At 43.3% G+C, this 19,859-nt stretch overlaps 1 protein-coding gene across 12 annotated transcripts in view; it reads left to right on the top strand.

Annotated features, from left to right (window-relative positions):
* The window catches only part of rgs19 (regulator of G protein signaling 19), a 70,387-nt gene extending 59,914 nt beyond the window's left edge, over window positions 1–10,473 (top strand). For all 12 annotated transcript variants that reach the window (XM_077214311.1, XM_077214305.1, XM_077214312.1 and 9 more), the window contains one exon: window positions 5,119–10,473. In XM_077214311.1, the coding sequence (XP_077070426.1) occupies window positions 5,119–5,307 (189 nt within the window). In that variant the 3' untranslated portion in view covers window positions 5,308–10,473. The remainder of the gene's footprint in view (window positions 1–5,118) is intronic.
* The last annotated feature ends 9,386 nt before the right edge of the window (window positions 10,474–19,859 follow it).

The raw sequence follows: 19,859 nt of genomic DNA, 5'->3' as shown, positions 1-19,859 counted from the left end.
ATTATGACGACGAGATAGCTGCATCTGTAGAGAAGGCCAGCTGCTCTATCCTGGCTTCGGACAGTGAGGATTGGGCGAGCTCTGTGGAACTCCCCCCCTTCTGCCCGCTAGTCGTCAGGGAAACGGGCCAGCATCAAAACCACGGCTAGCTTTTTTCACGTTATAAGAAAGCTACCCCGCCCCCCGTGGGCGTGCGTCACCGGCGAATTGAGGAAAGAGTGTGTTTTAGTCCCGCCGAGGCCGGACCAATCTCCATCTCTCAAACATTTCTCAGCTCCTCTTAGTTTAAACGGCTGAAAATGTCAATATTGCAGCAAGGAGCCTGTTGTATAACACGCACGCCTGGAAACAAACGGCGACACACACAAAACTGACGCTCTCTTATCCGCTCGGGCTAATTTAAGTTTTTTTCGTTTCCCCCTGTGGCGAAACCCAAAGCCTTCGCACGGGAGACCCCTGTTCGAGCCCAGCTCTCACAGCAGATAAAATTTAGTCTCGCTGCGGCCAGACTTACACCCAAACTTTTTGCTGGTTCAGTTCCAAGAAAATGCGACTGTTCCAGTGTATTTTGCAGTAAACAAGTCGGTACCATGGCCCGCTTGCCTGCACACAAATGCTGTTTCCACCGCGACCCAGAAAAATCATATAAGCAGTGTATTTTCTCGTATTCCGGCCACAGCCGATGGTGTTATGAGTGTAATAAAAATGACCACAGCCCAGTGTTCATTTCTACACACAAACACAGCCCGCCACAGTGCAGGGCTCGCACAAATGAGATCGACTCATGTCAATTGTGCATTAAATGTAGTGAATGTGCCCACAACCCAGTGCCCACAAACACTACACACTGCATGTGCCACGTTTTCTGTAAAAGAAACCAACACACATACAGTCAGCTAAGACCCACGGTGTTTAAGTCTCACCGCGGCCAGACTCCACCGAAACTTCTTGCTCGTTCAGTTCCAAACAATGTGACTGTTCCAGTGTATTTTGCAGTAAACAAGCCGGCACCACAGCTCGCTTGCCTGCACACAAACGCCATTTTACGACGACCCAGATAAATCCCAAAAAGAGTGTATTTTCTGGAATTCCGGCCATGGCCGATGGTGTTATGAGTGTTGTAAGAATGCCCACATCTCAGTGCCCATTCCCACACACAGACACAGCCCGGCACAGTTCAGGGCTAGCACCAATAAAATCGACTCATGTCGATTGTGCAAAAAATGTAGTGAAGGTGCCCACGACACAGTGCCCACAAACACTACACAATGCGTGTCCCACGGTTTCTGTAAAAACGAAACCAACACACATTCAGTCAGCACAAGCCGACGGTGTTCTCAGTGTAGTGAGTGTGCCCGCTGTCCCGCGCCCACATTCCCTCACAGACACGCTCAACCCCACGGGGTTTGTCCCGCTCGCTCTCTCACCACAATCTGTCATAGAGAAATCGAGCGCGACCAGGTTGCCCGCCGTGATCGGCGCGCCCCCCGCCTTGCACACTGTAAACACAGTGTTTATGTCTCAGCACAACGAAGCTCTGCGGCCGCAGATATGCCGCGGCCAGAGCCCGATTTCATTCTACCTCTAGCTATTCACGCAGATGCATGTGGGGAACCTTCTGGGGGTATCAGAATGGGTGTTGAGCACTATAAAAAGAGGCTATTCGCTACAGTTTGCTCGACGTCCCCGCCATTACACGGCGCAAGTCGAAACTACGGTAAACAACGAAGTATCTCATCTACTTTGAGCCGAAATAGCGAAACTACTGAGCAAATGGGCCATAGAACCTTTATCTCAGAGCGAAGGGAGGCTATACAGCAGATATTTTCTGGCACCGAAAAAAGATGAGGGTCTCAGACCCATTCTAGATCTACGGCAGCTGAACAGAGCGATTGTGAAGCGCCAGTTCAGAATGCTGACAACCAGGAAAATCCTCGCGCAAGTTCGCCAGGGAGACTGGTTTATGTCAATAGATCTGAAAGACGCCTATTTCCAAATACAAATAGCGTGACGTCACAGGCAATTCTTGAGATTCGCCTTCGAGGGCCAGGCATATCAATACACAGTCCTGCCATTCGGCCTGTCCCTAGCACCCCGTACATTTACGAAGTGCATGGACGCGGCTCTCGCACCCCTGAGACTTCAGCGCATGCGAGTCTTGAACTACTTGGACGATGGGCTGATTCTAGCTCGATCACGCTTTTGTCCCCAGTTAAAAGGCCACCACGTCTTGGTCCGGTCGGACAACATGTCAGTGGTGGCATACATAAATCGCCAGGGCGGCGTCAGGTCCCGAAACCTTTACAGGCTGACGGAACGCCTCCTGGTCTGGGCTCAGCACAACCTGCTTTCACTGAAAGCAGCGCATGTGCCTGGTCGCCTGAATCTGGGACAAGACAGTCTGTCCAGAAACAATGTCCCAGCAGGGGAACGGTCGCTGCACCCGCAGACGATCCAACTGCTGTGGGAGACATTCGGCAGAGCGCAAGTGGACCTGTTCACGTCCCAAGAGAACGCTCACTGTCCAAACTTTTCTCCAAGAGCAGAGATGCCCTGGCCCACGTTTGGCCCCGCTGCCCCCTCTATGCCCCCCCCCATCTCGCTCCTGCCTCAAGTGCTGGAACGAATCAGGGAAAACGGATGCCCAGTGCTGCTCGTGGCTCCGCTCTGGACGAACCAGATTTTGTTCCTAGTCCTAATGCGGCTGACCAGCACTCCCCCGTGGCCTATACCGGTGAGGAGAGACATCCTTTTTCAGGCAAAGGGCTCGATTTGGCATCCTTGCCCGAAATTATGGTCCCTACATGCATGGGCCATCAACGGGTACCCGCTAACCTCCCGGAGGGAGTGTTAAACACGATCACGCACGCTAAAGCCCCGTCTACTAGACGGCTCTATTCCTCGAAATGGTCAGTATTCTCTGCCTGGTGTCAAGCTCAGGGCTTTTCACCCGTAGACTGCGGGGTCACGGAAGTGCTTTCCTTCCTTCAGGAGCTGTTGGATAAGGGCAGAACCCCATCCGCGCTCAAAGTATACATGGCGGCCATAGCGGCGTTTGCAAAACCGACGTCTGGCCAGTCACTGGGGAAAAACGACCTGGTCGTGCGATTCCTCAGGGGAGCTTGGAGGCTGAATCCTCCCAGACCCCCCTCAGTCCCTGGGTTGGACCTTTCTATGGTTTTGGAAGCCATGAAAGGTGCCCCATTTGAGCCAATCCATTTGTCAGACATGAAACATCTGTCTTTCAAAATGGTGTTTCTTATGGCTCTCGCTTCAGTGAAGCGCATAAGGGACTTACAAGCGCTCTCAGTAAGCGCGTCATGTATGGAGGTTGGGCCTAATGACTCAAAAGTCATACTCAAACCAAGACACGGGTACATGCCCAAATCCCTCAACACACCGTTCAGGGCCCAGGAGGAGGAGGAGGATGCAAGTCTCCTTTGCCCTATCAGGGCATTGAGAGCTTATGTATACCGCTCGTCTGTCTTCAGATAGACCGAGCAGCTCTTTGTTTTGTTCGGTGGACGCTCCAAGGGACTGATCGCATCAAAACAAAGCCTATACAGATGGATAGTCGATGCCATAGCGCTGGCTTACACTTCTAAGGGCCTGCAGTGCCCTTTGGGTGTCAGAGCGCACTCCACGAGAGGCGTGGCCTCGTCGTGGGCGTGGTCTAGCGGAATTTCCTTGCAGGATATCTGTTTGGCGGCAGGCTGGGCCTCGCCGTCTACATATAACCTAGAGGTTTCCGCCTTACAGGCCAAGCTGCTGTCGGTCTAGAATTCAGTACTATCTGCCCCGCTGCGCCGGCGCAGAATGCTGAGTTTTGCTTGTGCATCGCTCACTGGTCGATAGAACAGCTCCATGGGTGTTGAATAACCCGTACTTATACCCAGTTCAGGCTGAACACGTTCACCCTGTCTGCGTGAAACACTGTTAACATAACTAGCTCCTGTGGGACGCTATTTCATGGGGAATGATGCTTGTAGCCTCTCTTCTCAGACTCTCTGTGAGTCTACGGTGATTATGCACTATATGAGCCCCCGGCTACTGCCCTTGGGACTTTGGTGTCGGATCCCAGTACGCACGGCGTGTTGCATTGTGTTCCCTATAGCGTAACATATTACGCAGTACAAGAGATACTCTCGTAAGAGAACGTACTCGGTTACAAACGTAACCTCGGTTCTCTCTAGAGAGGGAACGAGTACTGCGTATCTTGCCGTGCATACAACAGCGCTGGTTCGCTTCAGTGATGAAAACCAGTTTGTGTGAGCCTGTCGAGTGTATTTATAGGCCAAGGCCACGCCTATTCTGGCGGGACGTGACGAAATGGGACACATTGGGTATCACGTCACGTAGGGCCTCTCTCGATAGGGTGCTGCTGTTGCCGCAAGGCAGCCAATAGGCGCGCGAGCCGTCTTGCCTATGTCTGCATGCTGCTACACAGCGTTTTACATTAATTCAAAATTAAGGATAAATTTTGGCTTCAATATCTCGTGGAAAAGAGGTTTTCCCCCATAGCGTAAGATATTACGCAATACTCGTTCCCTCTCTAGAGAGAACCGAGGTTACGTTAGTAACCGAGTACGTTTCAGGATTCTTTGATTAATAGAAATTTCAAAAGAACATTTATTTAAAATAGAAATCGTTTGTAGAATTTACTGTCAATTTTGATCAATTCAATTAGCATGAATTAAAAAAATAAATATTTCTGACTCCAAACTATTGATTGATTTTTTTTTTTTTTTTTTTTTTTTTTTACATTTTGTGAAGAGCGATATGTTATTATTTCAGTGAGAAACCATAAAACTACTTTTATGAGTTATCTTCGTTAACAACATTATTTGCATATTTATGGAGTTAATAAGACAAGTATGAAATGATTTTACAAATACTTATGCAGTGATCATGACAGAAACAGTACTCAAAATTCATTGGTCAAAAAAGGGTGGTAGGAGAAGTGTTTGATTTCAAAAGTCTAAAACATTGTTTAACACAGGCTTAAAATCTGACCTTCTTAAACCTGAGTTTTAGAATATAAACGGCAATAAAATTATATCTTTTTTTTTTAAAAGCATTATATTTTAATATTCACAATACTGTCTTTCTGTCTTGAAGGTGAGTCTGGACTCTCGCGTGAGGGAAGTGATCAACAGGAGGTTACAGGATCCCACCCCTCACATATTTGAGGATGCACAGCTGCAGATCTACACCCTCATGCACAGAGACTCCTACCCACGATTCCTCAACTCCTCCGTCTACAGATCACTGGTGCAGGGGGGGTCGCGCTCCTCATCTGAGTCATAGACCCCCAACCCCCACCTCTTTCTCTCATTCTCTCCATCCCATTTCTCTCCATCTCCCTCATTGCACAACCACTCGAGGAGAAAGTACTCCTTTTTCGTGTCGTCACGGTTGGATTATCATTTTAGTTTTTTTGCTCGGTCCATGTTCCTCCCTCATTTTTGAGGGAATCCCACATTTCTTCTGAACCTGCACAGACTGAAACTGGAAGACACAGGGTTGAAAATGCAGTTTTAATTTTTCCAATCCTTGTTCCAGCATTAACTACTGATTTTCATAGAAATCTTTTTTTTTTTCAAGCAAACATGCTTCACTACTTGTATCTCCTGATGTCTCTAGTTGAAGAGAGCTGAGAGGGCCTCTGCAATAACATACACTGGAGTGGCCTGACCGATCTGCTCCTCTCTCTTCACCATGACCTGTCCACTGTCTCTGTGCTCTGATTGGCTCTTTGAGGCGAGGGTGTCTAGAGGTGATTGGTGGCATCGTAAAAGAGAGGGATAGCACTTTTTCCAGGTGCTAAACAAATAGGTACAAAAATATCCACACACACTGTTTCGAAAATCAATTTCCAGGACCAGGCGGAATCTCTGAAACTTTACGGATTTTCTGCTCTGATTTTGAAGGGAAATCTGCGGAATCAATTTAAATATGATATAAAAAAAAGTGTAAACTAAACTCATACTGTTAGCTGAAAACATTATCAACTTAAATTATGTTTCATATTTCTGTGCATTACAGATTTCGTTTGGGCCTGTTTATTTCAAAGAACAGATAACAACAACTTAACAACATAGGAGAGAGAGGAGGAACACCATTTTTAGAGATATCAAATAAAACAAACATGACAGAGATGAGAGAATGCCATGGTCTTAATTAGACTGGTCACTCACATTTTAAAAAGAGTTTTTGAATGTTATTTATTTTGTTAAACTGTGACCTGATTTGATTTTCTTGTACAAAAATCAAAGAAAACCTGGAACATATACGGCTTACCGAGCAAACTGTTAGTGAGTGCTCAATCGCGCAGTGTTCAAGCGTGTGCTGGTATGAAAAATGTGGTGTGAAAATCACAAGTCTCTCTGGCGCCTCCTACAAAGCAGTTTCAGGTACTGCAGTTCTGTGGAGCTGTTTTTCAATGTTCCTGCATTTTCTTCAGTCGGAAAGGCAAAAGCAGATGCTCTTAGTCAACATAAAATCAAAATTAACTTTATTTAACTACTTTATTAGTCAGTGCACATTATTCCACAGAAAATAGTTTGTCTTGGTAAATGTAAAAAACTTGTTCTGCCTCTAAAACAACTTTCTAAAATCATCTCAAGGTAACTTTATTGTCCCCGAGGGGCAATTATTTGTACATTATCTAAATTGATGGCAAAATTAAATAGAGTTATTTAATCCCCAATTTATGTCGTTGTAATAAAAGTGAATGTATAATATAATAAGTTAATAAAATAATAGTGAATAACGCATTTGAATTTAAGCGTTATACTTCCATTGGAAATTATTTTAACATCTCGCTTTTTGCATTATCATGTCATCACAGTGTTTTTTCTGTCTGTTTTTCACACAATGTACATTTTAAGGAGAATATCTATTTATGTGTAAGAACAAGAAAAAGTATTTTTTAGTATTGTACAGAAACCTTTTAAAAAAAGAAGCCATTAGCTGCTGTAAACTCTATTTGAAAATCCTCTCAATCCCTCATTGATGTCACTGGTCCAGTGCACTTCATTTATTCAAGTTTAATGCTCAGTGTTGCATCTGCACTTGTGCTTAAACTCATTTCTTTTACAGATGCCTTCAACAGCCTCTGAACCCACTTGATATTAAAGGATAGTTCACCCAAAAATTTAAATTCTGTCATAATTTACTCACCCTCATGTCGTTCAAACCCATAAGACGTTCGTTCATCTTTGGAACACAAATGAAGATCTGTTTAATGAAATCTGAGAGATTTCTGTCCCTCCATTGACAGCTGCACAACTACCACTTTGATGCTTTAAAAAGTTCAAAAAGAGATCGTCAAACTAAACTAATACATATGAATTGAGCAGTTTAGACCACATTTTCTGAAGGGACAAGATTTCTTTACATGATAAACAGATTTAAATGAATTTAAACATTGATCAGCAAACATAAACAGAAGCTCAACTGAACCCTCCTTGATTAGCTGTCAATGGAGGGACAGAAAGTGCTCAGATTTCATCGAAAAGATCTTCATTTGTGTTCCGAAGATGAACGAAGGGTTTATAAGGCTTTAGAACGACATGAGGGTGAGTAATTAAGAACAGAATTTTCATTTTTGGGTGATATCCCTTTAAGAAAATAGTAGGAATATCGGAGAGTAACCGGTTTGATTGATGTTAACACTGTGAGCTGTGATACCACTCCAAACATATGCATCTCTAAATATTTCATAATGTGCATATGAAACCTACCAGTACTGTGCGAGTGGGTCCACAATAATAGAGTATTGTTATAGAGTTGGCCTTTTTATATCAGCACTGATCTGAAAATCTGATGTTCATATTTCCCCTGAACATTCTCCTTCCTTAAGTAGTTCTTTTGGTTTGAGTAAATAAGTCTTAATATCAGATCTTTCATTTCACATTGAAATGAGGTAAATCATCCACATCCGCCTGGTACTTTCAGGATTTGGTTCTTTGTAAATATATACGTACAGAAAATAAATGTATACTGAATTAAGGACCCTAGTGGTGAAATTTCAAGAGTCATGTGTAAATTTAGAGGAACTTCATGTACTGTGGTACCAAAAAAAATAATAATAATTGACTGATGCCTTTTTTCTTCTTCCATCAGTTGTGCATGAAGATGTACATTTTGGAATATGTGTGTAAAATATGTGTGTATATGGTTATATATGAACATATATTTAGTATTGCTCTTATTGTCCGACATGATGTGACCAGTCTAACTTAAGCCAGATAGTGTGTGTGTGTGTGTGTGTGTGTGTGTGTGTGTGTGTGTGTGTGTGTGTGTGTGTGTGTGTGTGTGTGTGTGTGTGTGTGTGTGGTAAAAGTTAAGTGAACTTAAGACAATAGGAGAGAGATGTCAATGTCATTGCGGCCTTTGACAGCGAACACTCAATTACACAGGGATATTCAGTTACACAAAGCTCTTTAAAGACACGCTCAATGAGGGACGCTTGCTGGTGGACCTCTTAAAATTTCACATCACTTGCACTTTGCGTTTACACTGAGAGTGATTTAGAGGTCACCTTACTGTACTGTATCAGCTGATCAAATGAGCACCACTGTTCACTCCTGGTTGTCACGGTTCATTTTTGCATAATGTTAAACTGTCACTCACGTCAACTCAAATTGCCAAGTCACATTGAAAGTTAATTCAGATTGCTTTGCAAATCGCTGTCTGTGTGAACACTTTGTAACCAATGCGATGCAACAGATTTAAACGTTCCCAAAACGGATAAGCTGATCTTTTTCATGTCACGGCTGATATTAAAATTCTACACTATTTTGTCTAAATAAATAAAAGATAAATATAAAACTGTGATTAAAAATAAAAGTTAATTAAGGCATCACAACATTATAATGTTGAGTATAAAATGGATATTCATTTATGGATATTTGATGATTTGGTGCCAAAGATCACATTAATCAGTGATATTAAATTATTAGTATTTTTAAAGATTATTCTACACTCAAAAAAAGTCATACTTTTAAGATGTATGTAATTGAATTGCATCTTAAGTTTTCATCCATTTGGATTACACATTTTTGACTAAATAAAAAATAATTATTGTTATGCATATTTGTCAGTTATACATACAGTAAATGTAACAGGAATGATGTATGCACTTCTATGCAGCTATTTGCATCTATTTTATTTAATTTAAATAATCATATTTTCAAAATGCATTTATTCAAATTTATTGACAAACAGATAAATGTGTAAACCTAGTTATTGTGTATTTAAATCACATTCACTATTATTACTATTACAGATGTCTTACATGTTTAATTTATGACTGAGAAATATGCATCGCATCACATCTAAGTTTGATAGTTCAAGTTAAAACTTTGTGGTCCGAATGGATGTACATTTTACATGCAATTCAGGCCTAAATATTTTTTTTTCTGTATATGTAAAAATAGGGGAAACGAGCATCACAATAGAAATATAAATTATCTAATATCTGCCAATAACCAATATGGTTCCAATGTTCCATGCATATAGAAAGAATGCAAAATGAATGCATCTCAACATGGAGTGTTTAAATCTGTTGTATCGCTCACTAGCAATTGTCCTCATGTTATTTCGACAGCTGCACAGAATAGAAAGACTTTCACAGACTTGTATTTGATTGGAGACAGAGACTGTGACCTAGAGCTGCTTATGTTTACAAATTATTTTTGAGGTGCCAAAATTAATCTAGCCTTCTAACAGTCTCAAACTAAGGACATTTGTGTGGAGGAGTGAGTCTGCCAATAACTGATGCGTTTGTTTCCATCATCAAATTGGCACTTTGTTATAATATGTTATGGTTTTGTTGTCACCTCACACGCTAGCCTCAAGGTCTTGGCATCTCATTGGCCTTCCCTCACTCTTTCCTATGTTCTCTCCGGTCACTCTGTGAGGTTTTCTCTTTGGCGTGTATTCTCACAAGATTTGCAGTGCCATGACGTACAGCAGTGAGATCGCTCCCTGACTCATGGACTTCTATGGACACTTATTTATTGACATTATCATTATATTTTGTATTAAAATAAATCAAGTTATGTTTTAAAGAGTATGTTTATGGATTTCTGGACCAATTTTTTTGTTTGTGTGTTTCCCAAAGTCTGACCATTACTGTGTAACCTCCCCTCGCCCTTGGGTGCCTTAGCAGGACGCCCTCTTCCGGCTGTGGTTGGGGCTGAATTGAGGTCCCTTTTATCCCAGGGCAGCTCATTGCCGGAGATGATTTAATCAAGGACCCGTCTGTAATATTCCATAACTTTTGACTTTGTTGCATTTTTTTTAAATGTTTTTTAAAGAGAGGATACTATAGTGATAATAATAAATATGTTTGTGTTATTATTCATTTACAGCTTGTCAAGAGATTTAATTTTACTGCAGCCTCCAAAAGGGCTTTTCAAATTGTACTGAACCCTTAACTGCTTAAAGTCACTATAAAAATCTAAACTGACTATTTCTTTTTTTTTCTTTCTTTTTTTTTAGAATATTGCAGTATTTGTTATAAATTATTCATCTGCCACATCATTATTTATTTATTTTTGTAATTCACGTACCCTCGTAATCTTTAATCAAAATAACTTCCCCTCATCTCTTCTCTGATGATGCGTTTACTGGTGTGAGGGCGGGACAACCTGTCAATCACATGACATCACAGCAATAGCAAAACAACAATGATTCAATCAGAATCAAGTCCAAATTATACCTGTATGCACTAACCTAGTCAAGTATATGATAAGTGATACATATTGAAAATAATAACATTGACCCAGGCTGCAGAATCACTTGTGCTTAATTTTAAGTGTGAAAAGACCATATAAAGTAATATGATCTACAGTATCCCTCTAAATAGTTTATACTTAACTTGACCCCCTTCTGCACATCTGGTTTTACTTTAAGGAAGTTGACTGTGCTGTTAGTGGATTTAAAAAAAAATGTATAGCATTAAGAGCTCTAGGCTCTCTTCCTCGCATTACTGTCAGTTAGTTATGTCACATGTCTCACTATTGTGTTGACTTGATCCTTTCAACTCTGGGCTAACCGTGACCGCATAAAGTATCGAAACCAGTGTGAAATGCCAAGTTAGTATCCTTAAATGCTCAGGGATTTTCTCTGGCTTTATCGTTCTCGTTGCCATCGCTGGCAGCATGTAGGGAAATATGTCAAATTGCCAGAACAAACACGGATATCAGTCATGCGGCTCTACACACTCCGCTTCTGCCGTGTAGGTGACCGCTGACTGAAAAAGCGAATGTGCTTCTTGCACAGATAGCAGCACTGTTCAAACATCTGTGTCGCATAAAGTTTGAATGTATTTAGTAGGGGGGAAAAAAATGCGAGACGGAAATATCAACACAGAGACATTTTTCCCTCCCCCTTCAAGTTCCACAAACATTCCTGGAGTTGAACATGAGGCTCAGTTCTTTTTTTACAGTCTATGCTCAGTTCACGCTGCCATTCCAACAAGAATCTGACGGTAATAAAGAGAGTGGCTCGTCATCTGGACAGAGATGCGTAACTCTTCAGGAAACACTCATTAAAACGGATAAGTTACTGTTACATGATAAAAGGTGGAAACAGAAACAGATCCTTTATAAAACAATAAATGAGAAACTCGCCCTGTGTACTAAAAGTTGACACGAAATAAAGTTTAAATATATTTTGTGAATGCATAATATTTAAATTATTGTAAATGATTAATTCATGTTTTTCTTTAATTTTTTGTTTTTGTTTTGGAGGTCTCCTACAGGTTTACATGAATCAAAAGTCAAAAAATCACTTTAATTGTCTCATTGAAGCATCGCCTCATTTCTCACAGTCTGAAAACAGTTTGTTCAAAGAGAAGCTTCCTCTGCTCTGATTAGTCAGATGGCCCAGTCTGTTGTGGTTGGTCTACTCTGCTCTGATTGGTCAGATGGCCTGGGGCCTGTTTCAATAAGGAGGTTCAACCAACTCTGAGTTAAAACTTGAACTCTGAGTTGACTTACCCTGAGATGGGAAACTCTGAGTTTTCGGTTTCAGAACAGCTGAAATGAGTAAGTTCAATCAACTCTAAGTTGACTGACTCTGAGTAAAGTGGGTGCACCACAACTATAAAAAGCGCAGATATTATGAGTCACCATGGTAACAGCACCAGACAAAAAGAGGTCTGCATATTTCTCACCAGCAGTATGCAAACATTTTTTTTTTAAGCAACAGGGCAGCAGCGGCGATCGAGAGAGTTAGTTTGGGAGAAAATAGTTGCTCGAATCAATGCGTAAGCTTACATTTTATTTACTGTTATACAGTGTTGGGTGTAATTACCAAGTAATCTAAATACTGTAATTTAATTAAAGGGATTACTCTTAATTCTTCTATGATATAAAGTAAAATACGATGTCCTTGCATTAAATACTGCATAGACTAGAACAATTCTGTATAAAACAATATTGGATTTAACATAACATTTTTAAAAGGTATATTTTTAAATGTAACCATCTCTCTCTACACTTTGGTCAATTCAAGAATAATTCATGCAATTGTATATTGTTAATTTGAAAGCATTAAAAGTGTAGTTTATTGTCTCTTTTTGTATTGTTCAAGTGGTTGATGTTGATATGGGATTTATAAAGTAATTAGTAATAAGTAGACCAATACTTTCTAGAGATAGTAATTATTACATTAATCTAATTACACTGTTGAAGATGTCATTTGTAGTTAGTAATTAATAACTATTTTAGATTAACTTACCCAACTGTTATAATATCAGAGGTGAAACTGGAAGAACAGTATGTTATTCAACCTAATTTTAATGTTCATGTAGGTGCAATCCTGCAGGCATTAAAAGAACATGGCAGCAGTGAAAATGAAATATAAAAACATAATTCAATCAGGTAAGGCTTGAGCATATCATGGATGTAGGCTACCTGACTTTACAAACATTTGACATATTAAATAACTAAATAGCATCCAGTGTCTAGCAGTGCAGCAGCATTTTTGACATAGGTCTAATTAACACAATTACATGTTCATTCTCATTTGGCTTCTTCTCAGCCAACAGAAAGAAGGAAGAGGCTCGCAAAGATGGAGATGAAGATGGAGATTCAGAGGAGATGAAGATGGAGATGAAGATGGAGATGCAGAGGAGATGAAGATGGAGATGCAGAAGAGATGGAGATGGAGATGCAGAGGAGATGGAGATGCAGAGGAGATGGAGATGAAGAGGAGATGGAGATGGCCCTGAGCCTGAATGCTGGAAGGCAAATGGCTGAGAGAATTCCTGGAGGGACTTCATCAGAGCCAGTCACTCCCAAAGATTAAAGTGTCTTCATAAAATGTAAGAGGTCTACATATGTGTTATTTTTTATATAGGCTGTTTTTGATATTTCCATATATTTTACTTTGGGTTGGGTTTTTTGTTGCTCCCAACAGATTCTGATGGTAATATCTGTCTTTTGGAGCCTCCTGTCCCAAAAGAACCCCAGACAGTTGTACGTAGCCTACTCAATACACCAGAAATTATGACAAATAGTATTATAAAGTGTGCTCAACCAAATGCTCATCTTCACAGGCAGATGGGGATGAAGAAACAGTTTCTGACGCCACAGAGAGGCCTACAGAGGAAATATTAATATTATGTGTTTACACATCAAACAATCTACACATTCACATTTCTTCACATTATTTATGTGGAGTAGCCTATAGAATCTAAGTTTATATCTAAGTATAAACGGATATTCTTATCTCTCCCCCGTCCCTCAGAGTGTGGAAGAACAGTAGGAGAAAGGTCCATCAACTTCTGGTGCACAAATGAACATAGTTCAGTGATTTTCAGTGAATGCCACAGTTTAATTCTGTAGAATTTGTTTAGAACTACATGATGTAACTGTAATCTACTGTATTTTCAGTTGCCAGTTAAAAAGTTATATAGACTTCATCTTATTAAAAAAATTGGGGGAAAAAACAGCAATGAATAAATGTACCGAAAGAATGAATGAGGTGTTTAAACACCGCTTCCTCTTTAAAAAAGGGGAGGAGACCGAAATAAACTCTGGGTTTACTGAAGAAAACCTGCTCCCGACCAGGTTAGGTTCACAGAGTAAGTTACCATGGTAACTGACTCAGAGTATAAGTTACCTCTCTTTCAGAAACGGGCTTGACTTACCCTTTTACCTCCCATTCTGAAACAGAAAACCCAGAGTTTCCCTCATCTCAGGGTTAACATACTCAGAGTTTTCACTTAACCTCCTTTCTGAAACAGGCCCCTGGTCAACTGATTGCAGCGCGTGTCAAAAAGGAAACATCATGAATTTCAGCTCTAGAGGCTTCCTCAGCGCTTGATACGAATGGTAACTGTGGCGTCGGTTTTTCCATATAAATTTTAGTGAAAATCGTCATAATTTTGAAGAGCAACAAAGTGGATTTGCAGCGCTGAAAACAGCATCTTCTCGACATATCGACAACACAAACCAAACTCTTTACAGGTCTCAGTTACAACTAGTGTTTGAGGGCAGGTCAAGGTAGACATTGTTCGCGGGCTGCCAACGAAAACCATAGGCTGGTATTATTCGAGTTTATTTTATAGTTACGTAGGTACAGTCAGAGCCATAGAGAGAAAGAGTTGCAACACTCTTTGATTTCGCCGCTATGGCTGTCACGTGGTAGATGTAAGCCCGAATAGTTCCAAAACATACGCTGGCTGTCATGTTCTTCTATGGGACAGACAGCAGCGATTGCATTATTGAATATTGGTATATATAAAATGAAACACACACCCAAGTACTTTTTAAGCTGTTATTGCATTATTGCATTTTGTTAATGTCAGTTTTGCATTTGGAGAGGCAGGGTGACAGCGAAATACTGTATATTATTTAGATAAGTTCTCTTACAAGAGGTTCTCTCGTATTGCATAAGTTGCTTAGGCTACGGGTATAGTCATCTTTTCTCGAGATATTGAAGCCAAAAATTATCCTTAATTTTCCATTTATTGTTAACGCAGTGCAGCAGCCAGCAAACCTATAGCAGGCTATCTTGCATGCTCATTGGCTGCCCTGTGGCAACTGCTGCAGCCTACCACTGAGCCTCACGCGTGACTTCGCGCCCTCTACGTGTCACAGCCCGCCAAAACGGGGGTGGCTTAGCGTATAAAAGTCAGGCTCGGAGGCTGCGTCACCGATTTCATCATCTTCAGCGAAGTTCTCTGCATCGCTCGACTCTGAGAGAAGCAGCCGCCGTTGAAACCAGCGACCAGCAGGTAGGAAGTTAGATGTAGGAAACGTGCCCACAACTACATGCCCACGCCTACTATCTGCCCACTCTGTTGCATGGCCAAAGCAGCCTCATATCGGTCAGGTTATGAATGTTATGTGCTCGCACGCGAGCGCTCACGCTTACTAACAAACACCTCGCCCCAGGCGCCGCTCGCGCATCACAAAGTGATCATAAAACGTTTCCCATTCAAAGCAATCGGGACGTCACATATGAATGTAAGTTACGTGCCCGCTCACAAGCGCTCACGCTTACTAACAAAACTTTTTGCCACGGGCGCAGGTCGCGTATCATGAAACGTTCCCCATTCAAAGCAATCGGGACGTCACATATGAAACAGCCAGCTACCGCTGGCAGCGAGACGCCGTTTTCGAGTGCAGAGGGCCCGTGCGTCGCGCCCAGACCTCCGGTTCAGTTTCCCAAGCCCATGAAGTGCGGCGATCGGAACTCGGAGGCCATTCTGTCCCTAGCTGTACATGTAAAAACATGGGAAGTGATTCCAGGGATATCAGAGTGGGTGCTAAGCACAATACGACAGGGCTATTCACTACAGTTCGCTCGCTGTCCCCCTCGCTTTCGAGCACGAACCGAGACGAAAGTGAAAGCGGAAGTAGCGCATCTACTCCGCGCAGAAATGACCAAACTGCTGTGCAAAGGGGCTATAGAACCAGTACCTCCTTCTTTGAGCGAGTAAGGCTTTTACAGCCGCTATTTCCTCGCACCCAAGAAGGACGGAGCTCTAAGACCTATCTTAGATCTGAGATATTTGAACAAAGCTCTCATGAAAATGCTCACGACCAGACAAATCCTCACGCAAATTCGCCCGAGGGACTGGTTTATATCTCTCGATCTGAAAGATGCTTACTTTCAGATTCAGATAATACCCCGTCACAGGCCATTCTTGAGATTCGCCTTCGACGGCCAGGTATATCAATACACCGTCCTCCCGTTCTGACCGTCTTTAGCACCCTGTACATGACGAAGTGCATGGACACGGCTCTCGCTCCCCTGAGAAATCAGGCATGCGGATTCTGAACTATTTGGACGATTGGCTGATTCTGGCACAGTCAGAGATAGAACTGTTATCTCTCAGAACAGTGCTCCTCGGTCATCTGGGAAAGCCTAGGTCTCACGGTAAACTGGACCAAGAGCTCATTACTGCCCAGTTTGTCAGTTTCCTTTCTGGGGATAGAACTGGACTCCGTGGCTATGATGGCCCGTTTATTGACACAGCGCGCGCGCCGTGTGCGACACCTGGCCGCGTCTTTCCAGAAGGGCAGCTTCGCTTCTCTGAAAACGTTTCAAGAATGTTTCAGCAGTGCTTCAGCTGGGGCTACTGCGCATGCGCCCGCTACAACGCTGGTTGAATGCTCGAGTGACTCACCGAGCTTGGGCTCTCGGCTGCAGACGAATCAGAGTGACTCAGAGCTGCGTTTCAGCTCTGCAACCCTGGTTAGCGGCCAACTGGTTCCAGCGAGGAGTAACGATGAGAGCCGTCTCATATCGAAAAGTCATCTCGACGGACGCCTCAAACCTCTGTGGTCAGACCGAGAGAAATGCCTTCACATAAACTGTCTAGAGATGATAGCGGTTGAGAACGCGCTGAAGCACTTTCTCCCGCTCATACGAGACCACCACGTTCTAGTATGATCGGACAACATGTCTGTGGTGTCATACGTGAACCGTCAGGGCGGTGTCAGATCCAGGAATCTCTGCAGTCTGACGGAACACCTCCTCATATGGTCCCAGCACCTTCTGCGCTCGCTGAGAGCCGCGCATGTGCCAGGCCATCTGAACGATGGCCCAGACAAACTGTCCAGGAACAGTGTTCCCCCAGGGGAATGGTCCCTGCACCCCCAAACAGTCCAGTTACTGTGGCGCCTTTTCGGCATAGCGGAAGTTGACCTGTGTGCGTCAAAAGACAACGCTCATTGCCCTAGGTTCTTTTCAAAGAACGAGGATGCGCTGGCCCAGCCTCCCACTCCATACTTTCCCTCCGGTCTCTCCATTACCAGAGGTAATCAAGAGGATCAGGGAAACGCGCCACTCGGTGATCCTTATAGCCCCGCAATGGGAGAACCGATTCTGGTTCCCGGAGCTGACGCGGCTGTCACACACAGCCCCTTGGCCGATTCCGGTGAGGAGAGTTCTCCTCTCTCAAGCCCGCGGCTCGATCTGGCATCCCCATCCAGAGCGCTGGTCTCTGCATGTATGGTTAATCAACGGATACCCGTTGTATTGCCAGAAGGAGTGATGAACATGATTACGTAATCCAGAGCTCCCTCTACGAGGCGGCTCTACGCGTCTAAATGATCTGTGTTCTCCAAATGGTGTGCCGATAGAAATCTGGACCCACGGACATGTGGGGTATTGTGGTTGTTTAGTTTCCTTCAAGAGCTGTTGGACAGGGGCATGTCCTCCTCCACGCTTAAAGTTTATGTGGCGGCCGTTGCAGCATTCGCTGAATCAACGCACGGCCAGTCAATAGGAAGGTACGAGCTGGTCATCCGCTTCCTTAGGGGAGCCAGGAGGATGAATCCCCCCGCGACCCCCGTCGGTTCCCATGTGGGATCTTTCCTTGGTCCTAGAGGCCCTGAAAGCTTTCCCCTTTGAACCGATAGACTCCGTGGACCTAAAGTACCTCTCGCTTAAAACCGTTTTTCTGACAGCTCTGTCATCAGTTAAACGTGTGGGGGATTTACACACGCTGTCTGTTAGCGCTGCGTGTCTTGAGTTTGGACCAAATGACTCTAAAGTCATCCTTAAACCAAGGCATGGCTATGTCCCTGAGGTGATAGGCACTCCATTCAGAGTGCAGGTCATTTCTCTATCGGCTCTACCAGCATCCGATAGTGAGGGCGATGTTAATCTCCTCTGCCCTGTCAGGGCTTTGAGGGCTTACCTTACACGCTCCGCCCCTTTCAGGCGCTTGGAGCAGCTCTTGGGCGCACCAAAGGTCTCACCACCTCAAAAAAGAGCCTGTCCAGATGGATAGTGGATGCTATTGCATCCGCTTATGTGTCTAAAGGTCTGCAATGCCCGTTCCACCTGCAATGCCCATTCCAGGTCTGCAGGGCTCATTCCACCAGAGGCGTGGCCTCATCGTGGGCTTGGTCCAGCGGGATTTCCATTCAGGACATTTGTGAGGCGGCAGGCTGGGCCTCCCCGTCCACATTTGTTAGGTTCTATTACCTGGAAGTTCCCGCCCTGCAGGCTAGACTTCTGTCAGTATGAGCGGTGTGTATGTACTGCCCAGATTTATCATGTGCAGACTACTCTCACGTGACCTTAGCTCTCCTGGTTGAGCTTTACTGTATGGTGAATATTTATATAGACCGGCAACGGTCCCGCATTGCTGGCCACCTGTTTCCCACTTATCTATGTTCCCCGGGAATCCCTGGGACTCATGAAGTGGATGCTGGGCGTGCACGACGTTGACAATGGGTTCCCGTAGCGTAAGCAACTTAAGCATACGAGAGAACCTCTCGTAAGAGAACGTACTCGGTTACATACGTAAACACGGTTCTCTCTAGAAGAGGGAACGAGTATTGTGTAACCCCACCGTGCAGGCACCACGAGCGATTTTCACTTCAGCTGATGAAACCAATGACGCAGCCTCCGAGCCTGACTTTTATACGCTAAGCGACCATTGGCAGGCTGTGACGCGTAGACGGCGTGAAGTCACGCGCGAGGCTCAGTGGTAGGCTGCAGCAGTTGCCGCAGGGCAGCCAATGAGCATGCAAGATAGCCTGCTCTAGGTTTGTTGGCTGCTGCACTGCGTTTACAATAAATGGAAAATTAAAGATAATCTTTGGCTTCAATATCTCGAGAAAAGATGACTTTACCCATAGCGTAAGCAACTTACGCAATACTCGTTCCCTCTTGTAGAGGTTGTAGAGGTCCTCTGGAACAACTTGACGCGCAGCATTCACCACTCGAAACTCAGCCAACACGTCACATAATGAAAAGTTAGTATAACCCAAAAATTAAATTAAATAAAAGTTGCTATAAAGGTGGTAGCGATTCATTACCGAACTCTTACTGTCACAGCTGACTAAGTCGCGCTAGCTAACTAGCTAGCAGGCAGTGCTTGAAAATTGGTTGAAACAACCAAAATAAATATAAATAATTACCCTGTGAATGTACAAATGAAGACCAGTATAAGCATTGCAAAGGGCCTCTAATACAATATAGACAGTTGACAATTCAAAAGAGGTCGATATTTCAGCAACTTACCTCTGGAACAACTCGACGCGCAGCAATGTAAGTGAATGGAGTCCAGCGCCCAAATGACTGTGTTTGGAACTAACCAGATCTTCAAATCCTAGAAGTATCGCAGTCGCAGTCTATGGTTTCGCAACTCTTTCTCTTTATGGCTCTGGGTACAGTATGTAGCTGGAAGTGAGTCTGGAATTGATGATGGCTCGTTTCACCAGTTCAGAATGAAGTCTTTCTTGACAATAACTTTATTTTTTGTGCACATTGATCTTTAAAACTTTGCAGACCTTTTACTTTCATAAATAAAATAAAATATAAATATTAGTTGAAAAACTTGTCAATTTGCCTACAAAAGCACTACAATTATTCAC

The sequence above is a fragment of the Siphateles boraxobius genome, unplaced genomic scaffold (genome assembly GCF_051911475.1).
Source record: "Siphateles boraxobius isolate OS27281-9 unplaced genomic scaffold, OSU_SipBor_1 68, whole genome shotgun sequence".
Classification (NCBI taxonomy): domain Eukaryota; kingdom Metazoa; phylum Chordata; class Actinopteri; order Cypriniformes; family Leuciscidae; genus Siphateles; species Siphateles boraxobius.
This window is presented reverse-complemented; position numbering and strand designations above follow the sequence as displayed.